This window comes from Galleria mellonella, unplaced genomic scaffold, assembly GCF_026898425.1.
Source record: "Galleria mellonella isolate WM207_F2 unplaced genomic scaffold, CSIRO_AGI_GalMel_v1 utg78, whole genome shotgun sequence".
Lineage (NCBI taxonomy): Eukaryota > Metazoa > Arthropoda > Insecta > Lepidoptera > Pyralidae > Galleria > Galleria mellonella.
The window spans coordinates 3138488-3154594 of NW_026442151.1; the positions used below are offsets into that span (position 1 = coordinate 3138488).

The 16107-nt window shown below is 31.3% G+C and overlaps 2 protein-coding genes across 3 annotated transcripts; both read left to right on the forward strand.

Moving 5' to 3' along the window:
* Window positions 1–494: 494 nt before the first annotated feature.
* LOC113517311 (heat shock 70 kDa protein 14) lies at window positions 495–2215 on the forward strand. The gene has a single exon (XM_026901962.3). It carries the CDS (start codon window positions 694–696, stop codon window positions 2113–2115), a length of 1422 nt encoding a protein of 473 aa, XP_026757763.1. The 5' UTR covers window positions 495–693; the 3' UTR covers window positions 2116–2215.
* A 1869-nt stretch (window positions 2216–4084) lies between these two features.
* Window positions 4085–10740, forward strand: LOC113517495 (multiple inositol polyphosphate phosphatase 1). Of its 2 annotated transcripts, none has more exons than XM_052901604.1 (9): window positions 4085–4353; window positions 4702–4830; window positions 5408–5583; window positions 5829–5954; window positions 6052–6202; window positions 7390–7490; window positions 8038–8147; window positions 9439–9624; window positions 10457–10740. In XM_052901604.1, exons 1-9 carry the CDS (start codon window positions 4197–4199, stop codon window positions 10626–10628), a joined length of 1308 nt encoding a protein of 435 aa, XP_052757564.1. In that variant the 5' UTR covers window positions 4085–4196; the 3' UTR covers window positions 10629–10740. The 2 variants fall into 2 exon arrangements, with proteins under 2 accessions (XP_052757564.1, XP_052757563.1); XM_052901603.1 differs by having other exon boundaries at window positions 4086–4353; window positions 4702–4836.
* The last annotated feature ends 5367 nt before the right edge of the window (window positions 10741–16107 follow it).

Genomic DNA, 16107 nt, shown 5'->3' on the forward strand with positions numbered 1-16107 from the left:
TTTTTTTACATTCTACTAAGTCTATACTTTTATTACTGTTATAATAATTGTTTGAGTATAGTTCTTTTATTCACCCCATAGACTTAGTTCCTATATAACAAATTAAACAATAATACTCTTTGGTTTTCTATTAAAAAATATTTTAACATTCGTTTTGTTCAAAGCTTTGGTATTTCTTTGTTCTTAGGTTTTGCCGATATGTCATTATCAATTTAATGATTGATAATGGTCATTATGTATATAACTTTACTAAAGAAATATTAACCTTTACATAAATAGTAAGTTAAAATGGAGACTACTTCATATGAAAAGAATTGTATTCATGAAGAACTCTGACGCTTGGTAGTTACGACTCCTATGAAGATTAATATAAAATACGTATGAAATCATTTTCTCCCCATTTATGAAGAACTGATAATAACTTATGACTAGATTGTATGGACCATGTTCTTTGCCTGTCCATTTTGGACGACTTTTAAAATAACAATAATCTTTATTGTCATTATGTCATTTGGATTTTGATTGAATGAAATATAACCTATAACACCTTGACTAAATAAATTAATAATTGTCATTTTATAGAAAGTGATTGTTTAGTGTACTTTAATAAATACTTTTTAAATTGTATTGTAATGAGTCAGAGATAAAGTTAATTGTTAAACTTTAATAGAGAATTACAGAGACCGAGTTAAAATGGCCACTGCTTACGGAATACATCTGGGCAACAACTCCGCATGTTTAGCGTCTTTTACAAATGGTACAGCTTCAGTAATAGCAAATGATGCTGGCGACAGGGTGACACCAGCTGTAGTAGCACTTAATGGCTCTGAATGGGAGATAGGGCTAACTGCTAAATCAGGTCAAGCATTATCAAAAGCCATTGTAAAACATAATAAAAGACTTATGAATTGTGATTGGAATGAAGAGGATTTAACATATGTCGAAACCTCTTCAACTTGCCGTATTCAAAATGAAGATAAGTTAACTTATGAGTTTGAGTCTGGTGAAACAACACAATATTCAAACCCTGATAATATAGCAACTAAGATTTATGCTAAATTGTTTACTATAGCTAGTCACTCAGTTAAAAATGAAGGCGACCTAAAATTGGTGCTAGCTGCCCCTTTGCATTGGTCTAATGAAAGTAGGGAGAGGTTAGTGAAATGTGCCGAATTAGCAGGATTTGATGTTCTACAAGTTATAAGTGAACCAGCTGCAGCATTATTAGCATACAATGTTGAGGATACTTCAGAAGAGATAAATGTTTTAGTTTATAGACTTGGAGGGTCTTCATGTGATGTATCTATAGTAAATGTTGCTGGAGGATTTATTACGATTGAAAAAAATATCTTTCGTTCTGATTTAGGAGGCCAGTGTTTGACAAAAGATTTAGCCAACTATATAGCCCAGGAAGTGAAACAAAAATGGAAATTAGATCCACAAGAGAGTCGTAGAGCTATGTCTAAGCTGATGCATCATGCTGATAATTGCAAACATGTCCTTTCCACCTTGAATTCAGCACATGTTTTCATAGAATCATTATTAGATGGTGTAGACTGGAGTCAGAATGTGTCTCGGGCTAGATTTGAAAACATAATTTCTTCAAAATTGTCTGCATATGTTGAGCCTGCTCAAAAACTTATTGAAAGTTTTAATGGGAAGATTCACAAAATAGTTTTATCTGGTGGCAGTATGAAGATCCCAAAATTACAGTCTGCAATTGCAAATTTAATACCAGACGCAGAAGTTCTCACTGGAATAAATCCTGATGAAGTGATAGCTATGGGTTGTGCTCGACAAGCAGGAATGCTTATAGATGTGCCTGAATTTAATATGCATGACTTAAACACAGAAGTGGAATTTCTTGGAAAAGATATATACCTTAAATATTTAGATCAAACTACACAAATCTTTAAAGAAGGTGCTGCACCATTTGCTCAACATGTTTCTAATGTTGATGCTGGAGAGGATGTCAAAAATGTAAGTTTTAGTTTACACGAGGACCCTAATGGCGAACAGTTTGCTGCCGAGACATTTAATGTGGAAAGTTTGAATAAACCTTTCACTTTAAAGGCTACATTACAGCATTCAAAAGTAGTCTTACAAGTTGAATAGAGAAGAGCCATCAAAATAAAATAAACATTAATAATAATGTGTATTCTTATGCCTAACTAACATTTGTAAACAATATATGGAATATATATTATATATATAATTTTTTTTTTTTTATTTTACCTCTTCTATAACATCTGCTTTTATATATTGTGTTAAATCAGTTGTATTAAATACATTAACAATTTACTGAATTTAAATTTAATATAGTATATTGTAATGTTATTGCTATGCAGGTTGATAAGAAAAGGTATTAAATTTATAATGATCATGGTATCAATTTACAAATACAGTAATCATACCTAAAATATTTTCATTTCAGAGTTTGCAAAAGTATTATGAAATGTTTATTAATTTTGTTTTAAATCTATTAGAAATTTAATCCATATTTGTGTATAGAAAAAGCTTAGGCAAATCTATCTTAGATTTCAGTATGATATTAAATTATATTTTAACTTTAAAAAATGGTATAATAAAATTGACCTCTCGTAGACCATACATCTTCATATAAAATTTTATTTCGAATTTTGCTTGTCTTATGCTGATGTTGCTGTATAATTTTCTTGTGATTATTTTACTAGATCTTAGGATATGCAAAGGAGTGATGATAGTAAGTTACCTTGTTACAGTCAAAACAGAACTTAAAATAATTTGTAATTATTTTTTTTATTTTCTGTAAAAAAGAAGATTACGTTTTTTTTATAAATCATTACTCATTATTAATTGATGGAAATGAAATGACGACCTCAATGTTGCAATGAGGTAGTTCTTCAGTGATGATTGTCCCCATGATAGGAGGGGCGGGGGGGGGGGGGGGGAAGTAATTGTCATTAATGTGGACTATTGCTAGCAACATACTTTATCTAGTCAACCTGCACATTGTTCCCTCTGGAAACTATCTTGATTAATTCGAGGTGTTTACATCACGGTGGGCTAACTGACCTGCTTTTTCATTTTCACCAATCATCCCTCACTGGTAGATATACCATTAGTCCAGGTGGGGTTACCAATTTATTATCATCCACTGACGTGAAGGGATTGTTAGTAATTAAGACTAAGGGCCCCATTGCTAGCAATATACCCAACCAGTCCCCCTGGAAACTATTTTGTTGAATTCCAGGTGTATTTATCACGATGGGCTAACTGACCTGCCTTTTGATTCTCATCTATCATTCCTCACTGGTACACCGCTAGCATATACCGTTAGCACAGGCGGGGTAACTATTACATTATCATTCAGTAAAAAAATATATGGAGGGTTTTTTTTTAATGGGTGATAATGGAATGATATCCCCACCCGCGTTATCGGTATAGACCGGCGGGGCACCAGTGAAGAATGATAAATGAGGATGAAACAGGTCAGTTAGCCCATCATGACGAATTCAACAAGAATTGTTCACGATGGTTTCGAGGGGGAACCACGTGGAGGTCGACCTAATAGGACATATTGCTAACAATGGGGCTATCAAACTCCATTGCTAACAATCCCTTTCCCCCCAATATATGGAGGGTAGAGATAAGAAGGCCCATCTCTGTGTGTGAAAAAGTATCTATCAAAATGCCTTAAATTAGGATTCCACATAGTGGCAAGTGGGTAAGTAAATTTTAAAAGAAATAAATAAGGAAAGCAAAACTTTTGCTTTTTAACAGTTCATTTTTCAAATTAATTTTTCTATTTTAGAAGAATAATTATGTTAAATATTACTATAAAACTTTTAATTATGCAGTAAATAAAAAAATAAAGACATTATTGTGGTTTATTTTTTTAATTTATATTCAGGTACTTAATACTAACAAATATTTATTTAAAACTATTTCCACTTTAGAACGTATATTGTACAAATTGTTGGCTTATTGTCTATCTCGCTCTAACATATAGGTCAATATATTTGCTCTCTTTTCCATTGCCGATCTATATACTTCATCTAAGATTAAAGCAAAGCTAAACCAAGATATATCCAATATTTCTATTCTGTGTTATCTCAATGTTTTACTCTGTGTTGGATTTGAATTTAAAAAGTCGTGAAAAATGTAAATAAACAAAATTATAATTATTTAAACTTCTAATTTAAATTACTCTAAAAATGAAATGCATTTTAATCAGTATTATATATTTTGTAATAATCAAAGATATTAGCTATGTATTAAGCATTAAGCAGAATGATGTACTTAACCATTTGGGAACACGCACTCCATACAGATTTAGACATAACAAAGATGATTCTAAAATAAAATATCCTCGTAAGTTTCTAATTAAAATATTATTTTATCTACCCGTAATTATCTAAAAGAGTTATTGTTACTGTAAACTGTTAAGTGACATGTGCTTATTCAAAACAACATAAACCAACCATAATCAATGTTCACTAAGAGACTAGTACCCTACTGAGGAGGAAGAGATTGTTAGTAATGGGATCAAAAAATAATGTGTATCCTGTAAGGAAACATTTATGTAACATATCTCTGATCTCCAAAATGGGATAATATTTGTTTAATTCTACAAAATTAAGACTTCTATATTTGAAATTTTAAAATGAGAATTTAACTTTTTTAATAAATTATTATTATTGAAATTGCATTTGTTTTCAGATTGCAAAGATACTAAGATTTGGATGATAGTGCGCCATGGAACCAGATTGCCTAGTGCTAAGGATATACAAGGCATGAATACGACTCTTAAAGATATAAAATTGGAAACTTTGCTTCAACATAAACATGGTAAAGGTACTATATCAGTTTCTAAAATATAATTAATGATTGATAAGTTAATTAGTATTGTAATGTGTTGTCATATAAATATTAGTTATTTAAAATCTCACAGGCTAATTGCAAGTAATTTTTCTAACTTAAATTTCAAGCTGTAATTTGAACCCTATTAATATGATAGTTATTGAGACAAAATAAAATAATTCTAATCATATAACCAGTGATATAGTCTTCCGCGAGATAACACCTAGTTCAGTAAAATATAGTTGTTGAAGCTTTAATGTGTTTAAGTTTAAGTTTTAATGACTTATAGTATAACATTTTATTAAATATTACTTACTACTTCACCTTGTGATGGCTGTGGGTTCAATTTTCACATAATAGATACTTATCTGGACTATTTACATATATTTATATATTCATAAGGATTAATTGCCTATGTCTATCAGCTATTCACAAACATTACTTAAGTTGGCTTCAAATTATGCTGTCTAGAGCTGTTTAATATTTATTTTTAATAATTTATTAATATTTGTAAGTATTTATTTATTGCTAGTATATGTATGTTATATTGTGTTTATTGCTTAAGGCCAACTTACGCAAGGACAATTAAAAGACTTAGAAGAATGGACTAGCACATTAGATATTGAGAGAGAAAAATATTTAACTCTTGAAGGACGGGATGAAATGATATTACTTGCAGAAAGAACACAAAATAGGTTCCCGAATGCAATTAAAAATAAATATAACAATAAAACATTTTTGGTGAGTATTATTCTCTCTAATATATATTTTTATTTATTCCAAATGTGTTAAAACCATTTTTATTGTTGATATGCAATTTGTATACTTACACCATAAGAATTTTGGCATGATCATATAAATAATTACTACATAGTAGATGTAACATATTTTTGGAAAAAAATTATATAATTTATTTAGCTGATAGGTATTATGTAAAAATTATCCATATTGTATTTTGCATTAATTCTAAAAACCTAATATTGCAGTTTCGTTATACAGCCACAGAGAGAGCTCAGCAAAGTGCCAGATATTTTACAAATGGTTTGTTCGAAAAAAAAGATGCTCAAGATGTGATATTTTTGCCAGCCACTAAAGTAGATCCTGTTTTACGAGTGAGTAGAAATAGTATTATTATAATTTATTGTTTATTTTTTATGATATTAAATCTATCAGCTTTTCCTACACTGAGTCTGAGTTGCAATTTTTCAGTTTTACAAACACTGTGATAGGTGGCAAAAGCAAGTTAAGAAAAATCCAGACACATACAAGGAGCAAATATTGTTTGGAAATAGTTATGAAATGAATAAGACTTTAGAATCGATATCAAAACGACTGGGGCTCAAAAGAGTGCTGAGTCTAGGTTCGTAGCGTCAAAAAACAATTGCAATTACTTTGCAGCTTGCTTTGCTGTTTGCTACATTGGTGTCCACTTGTTCATTAATGTTCTAATATATACTAATCCCATACTACAAAAATGTTAGTTTACAAACCTATTTAATTAAGTAATTTCTGAATTGTATTAATTTTCTTTTTCTCTAGAGGAAAGTTGATTTAAAATAAAGCGACAAAATATAATAATAACTTATAAGAGTATTCATAACTTTAGCTTATTGAAGTGTGGCAACGTCTCAGTCAGACATTATTTAAAATGTTTCCTGTTAATGAACTAAAACATTAATTATGTAATAATATTTTTATTAAGATGTCATTCAAAATTTGGATTTTGATGGCAAAAATGTTTGAAAAATCCAAAACAAAATATGATAGATCAGTTGGTGCAATGTTTTTAGTGGCAGATTTAGCTGCAACATATTCAGTGATTAAAAATGAATAGGTGATTTTGAAATGGTACGTTTTTCTCAATTGGAGTTAAAGAGAGATGAAATAAAAGTTCGACCACTAGCAGCAATATATTCTCATTACAACACAACATTATTAAGCGCTAATAACAGGCCCCTGTGCAGACAGTTAATTAATAATACGGAGTCAAAGCGGTCGGCGTGACCGAAAGGGACGGACTAGTGGATTTGGCCAAACGGTCAGGACTCGTCATTCTGTAATTTGCGTTTTAGTTCGCTAACAGAGAACACATTAAATTATCAGTCGGAGTTATTGAAAATTGTTTTGCAAAATTAAAGGATACTTGCGACGTTGTTACATTTTGGTAAGTTAATGTTATGAACGATGTTGATTTTCTTAATCATAACTCTTTCTTACACAATACAATCCTTTTACCATTAAAAAATGTGATAAGAATATTTATCGTTTCCCTGTTGCCTATCTCTATTGCTTATGCAATGCACTGTGTTTTAAGGAATTGTTTGGTATGATGTCCAGGACCACTTTTTAACATCGTTTTCATAATTATTGTAAAAATAATATTGTAAATAAAAACTATATGGCTTTTCTCACACCATAAGCTTTATTAGGATAGACTATTGTTGTATCATTGTAGAACATTTTGTTATAAACATTTATTTACATATACACATATGTTTGTCCTACTAACAATTGACAGATTTCTTTATTTTTGCATTTACATTACAGGTGAAGTAAATCTAATGTACAAAATATGTGGATATGAAACATCTTGGAATAAGCATCAGATTTCACCGTGGTGCTATGCATTTGATGTGGAAAGTGCTATGGTTAGTTAATTTTTGTAAACATAAAATACTTTATTGTACTGTTAAGAAATATTTGTAGCTTAGTTGTTAACATAATTAAAGATTGTTTCTTAAAAAAAAAAAACTGTTATTTTGATCTAAAAAAAAAATTTCCAACCGATTTGGAAAATTCTTTTTTAAGGTGTTGAGGTAAAAAACAAAAAAAAAAAAATACAATCTAATTGAGAACCTTGTTCTTTTTGAATTCGGTTGAAAATAAGTAAAATTTGCTTGTAGATATCTCTGTCCAATTTGGGTTTCTGTCGTGAAGCAGTTGTGTTTGCATAGCTGTGTTTCGGTTTGTAGGGTGGGATGTAGTAATGAAATTACAGGGCACAGAGGCATAACAACTTAGCCCCCAAGAATGGCAACGCATGGGGGGTATCATGAGCGAAACATTTCGCTCATGGATGATTATGTCCATGGTACTGCTCATGTTTATAGGCGACGGTAACCACTTTATATCAGGTGGGTCGTCAGTTTGTTTGGTCATTATAAGAAAAAAAAAACATTTATTATATTTTTCCAGAGGCTGGAATATTATCACGATCTCAAACATTACTGGATGGACGGATATGGACACAATTTGACGTATCGTCAAGCGTGTTTAGCACTTAAAACTATGTTCAAAATATTTAGGTAAGTCAAACATAATAAAACAAAATTCGTTGTTTGGTAAAAATCCAAAATTGATGTATACTTTGATGTAAGTACTTAGATAATCAACACCGTTCTTTTATTACTACTGTTGTATCGTAGACAGAAATGAAAAGGAGTGTCGACATATTATATTCTTTGTTTGTCACAACATACCTTTTTTTGAAGATTAATAAAAGATAATGTAATATAGTTCTATTAAAAGCAAAATACAGCAACTTCGAAGGCATTATAATCGGAGACAGGTATTGAGAATGATTATTTGTTGGCATTCAAAGTATTATTTAAACAACGCGTGTGTTAAAGACTGAATTAAATATTGAAGGATATCGAGTCGGAATTTTACCGATACTTTACAATATCTAATGACTTACGAAGATTTGTATAAGCAATCAAGTAGAATCTTTAAAATATACGTATTTGGTTTATAAGAGACGGAAATTAACGAGTTTATTTAGATAAACTACGATAATTTGTCTGAGTTATCTCGACGTTTCGACCAGGTTATTTTGACAGTGGTCAGATGTTTTTTTACCCACTCATTGCCTCAATCACACAAATTTTGACCCTATCCTAAGGGTATCTGCATATTACACTGACCGTGTCTTTATTCAGAGTTTTTACTGACTGCACAGTGTAGCGAAGTAATGTCTATTATAATACTGGGTTTCAGATCGCGGAGAGTTTGAAAACGTCTTCTCGATTGAACGTTTTGTTTTTTATTACATTTATTATAAACCTTAAATCATACAACGCGAAAGTCTAAAAGTTATCAGAGGTATATACGGAAGATAGGTATATGGCGGTCCAGTATTATATGCTTACTCGTTATTTCCTGCAATTACACTATAAAAATGTGGAAGAAACTAACCGCAGCGGTGTTTCTAAATAAGTATGGCTTAGGGATTTTCAAGAAGACATATTACCTTTTTAAAATGCCGGCAATGCACAGATAACTGTGGTGTTGTTAGTGTCTATGGGCTGTGGTGATAAATTACCACCAGGTGAGCCGCATGCTCGTTTGCCACATTTTCACATAAAAACTTTTCAATGTATATTCTTTATATGTTAAATAGAATAGAAATCAAGCTAATAACCCACTTGATAGAATGGGATGGGGCCCATCTATGGACATGATATAAGTAAAAACGAATTGTCTAGTATAAACTCTGCTTAGTTTGGGATTAAATGTCTATGTAATATGTGTAATGAGTTGTATTTATATATTTATTTGTTATTATGACTGGAATGTAATGAGCAATTATTTTTTCAGTGACAAACCTGATCCATTTGCAGTGTTCATGTTCGCTCACTCGGGCACTTTGCTGAAGTTACTCACCCATTTGCAACTTTACAAACCAGACTCCCCTCTCACCGGAGACGCAATGGATGACACTAGACCTTGGAAAGCGTCACTTATCGATTGCTTTGCAACTAATTTAGCATTTGTGCTTTTCAAGTAAGTAGACATACGTAGAGAAAAATAAATAACTGTTATTAACAATATTTGTTTAATAAATGGTGATATTTGGTAATTTGATTAAAATTATCTCCTATGTACGAAGTCTAAAGACTATATTGGCACTTAGAAGAATTTAGTAAAATTCATGTTAGAGCTATAGAAGTCTAAATAGTAGTTACAATTTTTGTGTCTGTATATATATGTTTGTTTCGGCATCAAGTAAAAATTATTGCCCTATATTTCATAAAATCTGATGTAGTTATATTTTATTTTAATACGCCATCTAGAAATGGCCTATTTAGTTGGTTTTCTTGCATACAAATTCCACGTGTATCAAGTTACGAAAAGTGGGGGAAAGGGATTGCTAACAGTGGAGTTTGACAGCCCTATTGCTAGCAATATGCCCTATTAGGTCGACCTCCACGTGGTTCCCCCTGGAAACTATTGTGAACAATTCTTGTTGAATTCGTCACGATGGGCCAACTGACCTGCTTCATTCTCACCTATCATCCTTCACTGGTGCCCTGTCAGCGTATCCCGATAGTTCAGGCGGGGTTACCATTCCATTATCATCCATTAAAAAAAAAGTTACGAAAAGTCTTACGGAAAGTCTACTGCACAGGTTTCGTTGTCTATGCTTTTGTTTCACATGTGCGTTGAAACTGGGCATATATTATTTTATCTACTATCAAAATTCCTCATCTAAGTGTATTAGTTACAGACGCTGTCAATCTGTTTCTGTCAAAGTGCTTAATAATAGATAAAGGGAGTAGATTTTTTCGTCTGACCCATAACATAAAGGATTTGATAAATGTGATTATGTTCACAGGTGTAAAGATGGTGATTACGTTTTGACGCTGCACCAAGAAAGGGTAATCAAATTACCAATGTGTGAAAAGGAGCTGTGTCCTTTAACAAAACTTTTGGAATATTTTCATGATTCTATACACAATTGTGATTACACCGATATGTGTAGTCTAGATAATGATGCTAGCAAATAAAAAAAAAATTAGACAGTTATCAAAGAATTGCTTAAGTGCTTGTCAATTATGTATTATGCAGATAGCTTTAATTTTTTACGAACTTCTATTCGAAATATAAATTTAATAGTTTATCAAATTGTTTTATTTCTCTATAGTTTATTAAGTGATCGGATTATCAGGAATACAGAGGGGAGGGATCGTTAGTAATGGACACTAAGGGCCTTATTGGTAGCAATATACCCAACCAGGTCGACTTCCCCGTGCTCCCCCCTGGAAACCATCGTACTGAATTCCAAGTGTATTCATCACGTTGGGTTAACTGACCTGCTTTTTTCATTCTCATCTATCATCCCTCACTGGTGCCCCACCAGCGTATACCGTTAGCGCAAGTGGGGCTACTACTTCATTATCATCCATTAAAAAAATACATACATACCCATTAAATACTACTGAACATTGAAAAATTGCAAAGTGCCATCTAGTGTCAAATTATGCAGAGTTCGTAATTATGGGCGCTAGACTTGCGCGTACAAATTTTTAATATCTGGCGATAGACATGTGAGACAGACTAGTTACTTATCCATTCAGATGAATTTGCACAATGTTCAATGGTAATAAAATTTTCAAGTATGGAACTATAGTAAATAATATCGCTTAAAAAAATCACAGTTCAGAATTGGCAAAAGTGGACAAATAGATACTTTTTATTTTGTTTTCTTAAAAAAATTACAATAGTAAACTTAATATAAATACAAATTCTTAGCGCTAAGAGCGTTCTCTTCCAGGCAACCTTTGGATAGAGAGGAGTAATTACAAAAAACGTTGACCAAAGGCACGAAACTGTTCGTTTTTGCGAATGTAATGCGAAGATACATTACACCAATGGTATTATAACACAAAAATCATTGAACACTCGATATGAGAACCCCTTTTCGGTGGCGGTTAAAAAGTACCAAATTTTACTATCTTACTAATTTGCTACGAAATTGCAGGTGACTAATAATTTTAAATCGAATTTGGTGTCTACGATTTTACATATCTATCTACAATACGTGTATTCATAAAGGACATTAATGTCCTGATGCACCCAGCAGTAGACGATTAACCAATCGTAAGATACTGTCGTATCTGCAAATGACAGGAAAGGTATCAAGGGAACTCAGCTTTGAACATAATTTATGAGATGTGTGCAGTAATAATGTTTGGGTTAGGCATTTGGGTCATGATCGCAGGTACGCATTTAAATCTTTTGCGAATTCCCTCTGTATAACACTCAAGATATTAGCGTCATTTTATGGATCATTAAATCTGTGCCTCTAGTGAGAAAGGGTTCAATTCAAAATGGTCACTTTTCAGGAGAGCCAAAAAACTATTTTAAATAAAGAAAAAAAATTCTGCTGCTTTTATTATTTGCTAATTGAACAAGTCAATGATTGCATTTATAGTAATTTTTTCCCCTCTTTCTTATGAAATTGTCGGTTTTTGTGTAAAACCTATAGTTTTAAAAATAATTCTATTATACCTAATCACACTTAACAAAAATATTAAAATTATGATGTGAAAATAGTTTTAAGTTGAATTAAAACTATTTTATTGAAGTATTGAAGAAAAACAATGATGTGTATTTTACGCTATAAAAAAATAATCGCTATTAAATGGTGTAAAAGGGTTCAAATCGAACTGATTCATTTTACAAAAATAATTTTTGTAAAATATTGTAGTTTTATTTCTAATTATGACTTTTTTACCACAAATATTTTGTTAATTGTAGCCTTTTACATGTTTACTATCTCTATTGTTTTTAAAGATATCGTTACGATTCTTATACCATTCGAAAGAGAAAAATTTGCTTATTTAAAGTAGCCTAAAAAAGAAAAAGGCTATAACTTGAGTTATATCCTTTCTCACTAGAGGCACAGAAATTAGCACTGTAGATATTGAATGGGCTAATTTTGTATAAAATTATTATACTTATCGGATGAGAATACAGTGATTAAAATAAATTAATGCCTATGATAATTCGTTTTTCTGTACTAATATAACTTAACACTTAATATAATTCGTAAACAATCTTAAATTAAATATATATTCAAATTTATCATAAGTATAATTAAGAATGGAAACTAATGCCCACCCCAGGATACGAGCAAAGTTTCACAAAGATATTATGTGTAAGAGTACATATATACGTATTTTTAAGGTATCCTCCTCCCCTGGAAATACGCGATTGTCTAAATTGTATTTTTATCGAATTTACTGATTTAATAATAAAACAGGTATTGTAACCATAATTCGATTTTATAATTTAATAACCTCTTTATTTATTTTATTATATTTATATATTATATTTGTATTAAATTTTACATACTGTTTTATTTTGTCGTCCCAAACGACGTAACTAATGATTAAAGAGCGTTGATTTACTTACGTCTTTGTTTAGTGTTTTTTATACACCCACACATGAGTGAAATGTCTACATTTTACTAATGTGTGGGTGTGGATGTATAAAAAACACTGTATAACTAATAGCTTAACATCAGTCTGAAGCCGTATCTGTGCTTTATCTTCCATAAGTATCTACATAAGTATATGTAATACCTACATAGGCTTTATTTTATAAGTTGTATGGACAGGTATATTTAATATTTCGAAATCAGCTTATATTTGGCAAATTGAAGAGCTTTGGTAATTAGGTGCAAACATGCTTATAATTTATCAACATTTCAAATAATTACCTAAGTATCTAAGTAGGTAGCGTATTTTCGTGGTTTGGGAATTTAAAAAAATATTTAAAATTTTGGTTCTTGTTTACGTGGCCCTCTTTCGAGACTGTCGTGGTTATTCCTGACGAATTAATCACGACGAATTAACTTACTGGATTTCCTTCCACATTTCATTTCCACCTATCGTCCTTTCATGGTACTTTGCTAAAACCAATAGAGCAGGGCGGAATTACAATTACATTTTCATGCATTGAAAATACCTAGACATCTATTAAAAAGTATTAAAGATATATAGGGATGGAGGATACCGGTTTCGAGTCAAGTGGTAACTCTCTAAATAAATAACCTTTAAAAGTTTACGCTAAAGGATCCCAGTTTTGTAATAGCCATGTATTTGTTGGCACAAGTTGAAAACATCTTGTCTCCCAGAGTTATGGTGCCATAGTGTTGGCACCGACCTATGGGCACCATGCCATTAAGCAATAGCAAACTGCACATATCCTGTATTCTAGTTCCAAAATTATATTTATTGAGAAATAATGGAATTATATTGGTTTTAATTGTTTTTAGGAAATATAGGAAGATAATTTGCATTTTCATATTTCTTGTTTGGTGGCAAATAGACCCTTCCACGTTCGTTAATAAGTTTAAATTAAATTTTGATAATTATGTACTTAGTTGTAGAGATTTACTCTGGTGGCCAACGGTTACAACAATGACACAAAAATACAGATTCACAGTTTGTTTCAGGTCCCTTAATTCAACAATTATTATCTGTCTACCATCTTTACATAGGTTTTTTATGAGGTAGACACGAAGGATCATGTGAGCCAGCATTCTTATATTTTGCTTCTTCTACTACCGTAATTTGTCTCATTTTCATGGCGGTTAAAATTAATAGTTATGTATTGCAATTTTAATTTTTACTGAAATACAAGGATAGGATAACACTAGTCTCCTGGTAACATGATCTGACTCAAATAAGGAGCGTTTGTTAATAAGTTTTAATTAAAATTTGATATAATTTATGTACTTAGTTGTAATAAATAGTTGTGATAAATGTTAACAATTAGAAATTTTTCCAAGAGTCGAATTCAGTCATATTTATTCGAAGCAACACAAAAAAGAAAAATATTCTCAAGTCTGTGATAAAAGAAAATATCAATCGATTTGTAACGAGAATTATTAGCAAATAATAGGTACGTCCTGTGCGGTCCCGGCATAGAATAGGCCACCCCTTCCTTTACCGTGAGTGTCGTAAGAGGCGACTAAGGAAGGGCCAGAGATAGGCAGCAGCGTCTTGAAACATCTCCAAAACCTAACTGCGGTTGCCAATTCGCTTGCCAAGCGTGACGACTACTAGCAAAACCCCCCTAGGGGGAGACTTATGTTCAACAGTGGTTAAGAGCTTATGTGATGATATGATAAATTGGTACGTAGAATTTATGAACAGGGTCTAGAGTAGCTATATATCTTTGTTTATTTTTGTTAATTAATGTAAAAATAAATATATAAATAAGTGCCTGTTAATTAAAAAGTTTTTGTTTTCTATTATTTAGGGTTTATAATAAATAAATGGCCACCTACGTATGAAATTAATGAATAAACAACACAAATATTAGCAGTAAATAATTATTATGATATTCAACTAACTTCAAATCTTTATTATGAAATCTTCAGCTGTCTAATGAAATGTGAGAGCCACTTGATCCAATAGCTTCAAGTTACGGAGACAATAGGTAAGTAATGGAAAACTTTGAAATAGCTTCTGTGTTTAACTGCCTGTTTGTACTCGCGCCATTGAATTTAATGATGGTTGAGAATTTCATTAGAGAAAAGCGCGTAAGTTATTACTGCTACACGAAGATATTAAATGCAATAAATGAAACAAATTTTTAGATTTGATAAAAATACTTACAGTTGCTTTTCTATAGCTTCGTTCCGATTAAATCGTCGAATGAGTCATCGTAGAGTTGCAGTTTCTCTTACGTTAGTTCCGACTGTCCCTACTTATAAATTAATATTGAAGTCCAAGAAAATATTTTATTAGTTTCCATTGAATCTTGCTGATGACACAAAGCAACCCACTGTAGTTTCAGAAGAGTCCACGTAAAAGTTCTATAATATGCTGTGATGTTTTTAAACTTTAAATGTAGTCTGTAGTTTTCAATAATGGATTTAAAAGTTTTTACTCGTAATTATTAAACGAAATTAATTCATTGATTTCATAAGAATTGTATATTTTTACTGATTGTTATTCAGTGACTTGAAAAGGATAACTCGATAAAGGAGGCTGCTATCACTAAAAAGAAGCAATCTTATTGCTAGCAATTAGACCTATAAGATTTACCTCTTACCAGAAATGGTAAATACCGTATGAATTTGTCATAATAGGCCAATTGACCTAATTTCGTCCTCATTTGTTATCCTCCATTTGTATTCCGTAAGCCTAAATAAGAGAGGTTACCATTTAAATTTAATACATTTTAAAAAATTTAATATTTTAACCATGCATATTAAAAAAAAATTAGGATTATTTTTGAATTAATAACATGAACTGGGTATATTACTGAGGTAGTTTTATATTTTAGTATAGACTAAATAAATTTTCCATACTCGCAAATTCCCATGCTTTTGCTAATCGCCACACAGGTAGGTGTGCTGTTTAGCGTTGTGCACTCGTAAAAATCCTGTCTGGAAAATTTCTGCTGTCGATATTTATTTAATCGCAGAAAGATTAATTGCATCATTGTTCCGCTGAGACGATGGTTTAG

Coding starts and splice junctions, on each gene's coding strand:
- LOC113517495 (XM_052901603.1), top strand. CDS start 4,197: ATGAAATGCATTTTAATCAGTATTATATATTTTGTAATAATCAAAGAT. Junction 4,837..5,407: donor TCAACATAAACATGGTAAAG/GTACTATATCAG, acceptor TTATTGCTTAAG/GCCAACTTACGCAAGGACAA. Junction 7,491..8,037: donor TTGATGTGGAAAGTGCTATG/GTTAGTTAATTT, acceptor ATATTTTTCCAG/AGGCTGGAATATTATCACGA.
- LOC113517311 (XM_026901962.3), top strand. CDS start 694: ATGGCCACTGCTTACGGAATACATCTGGGCAACAACTCCGCATGTTTA.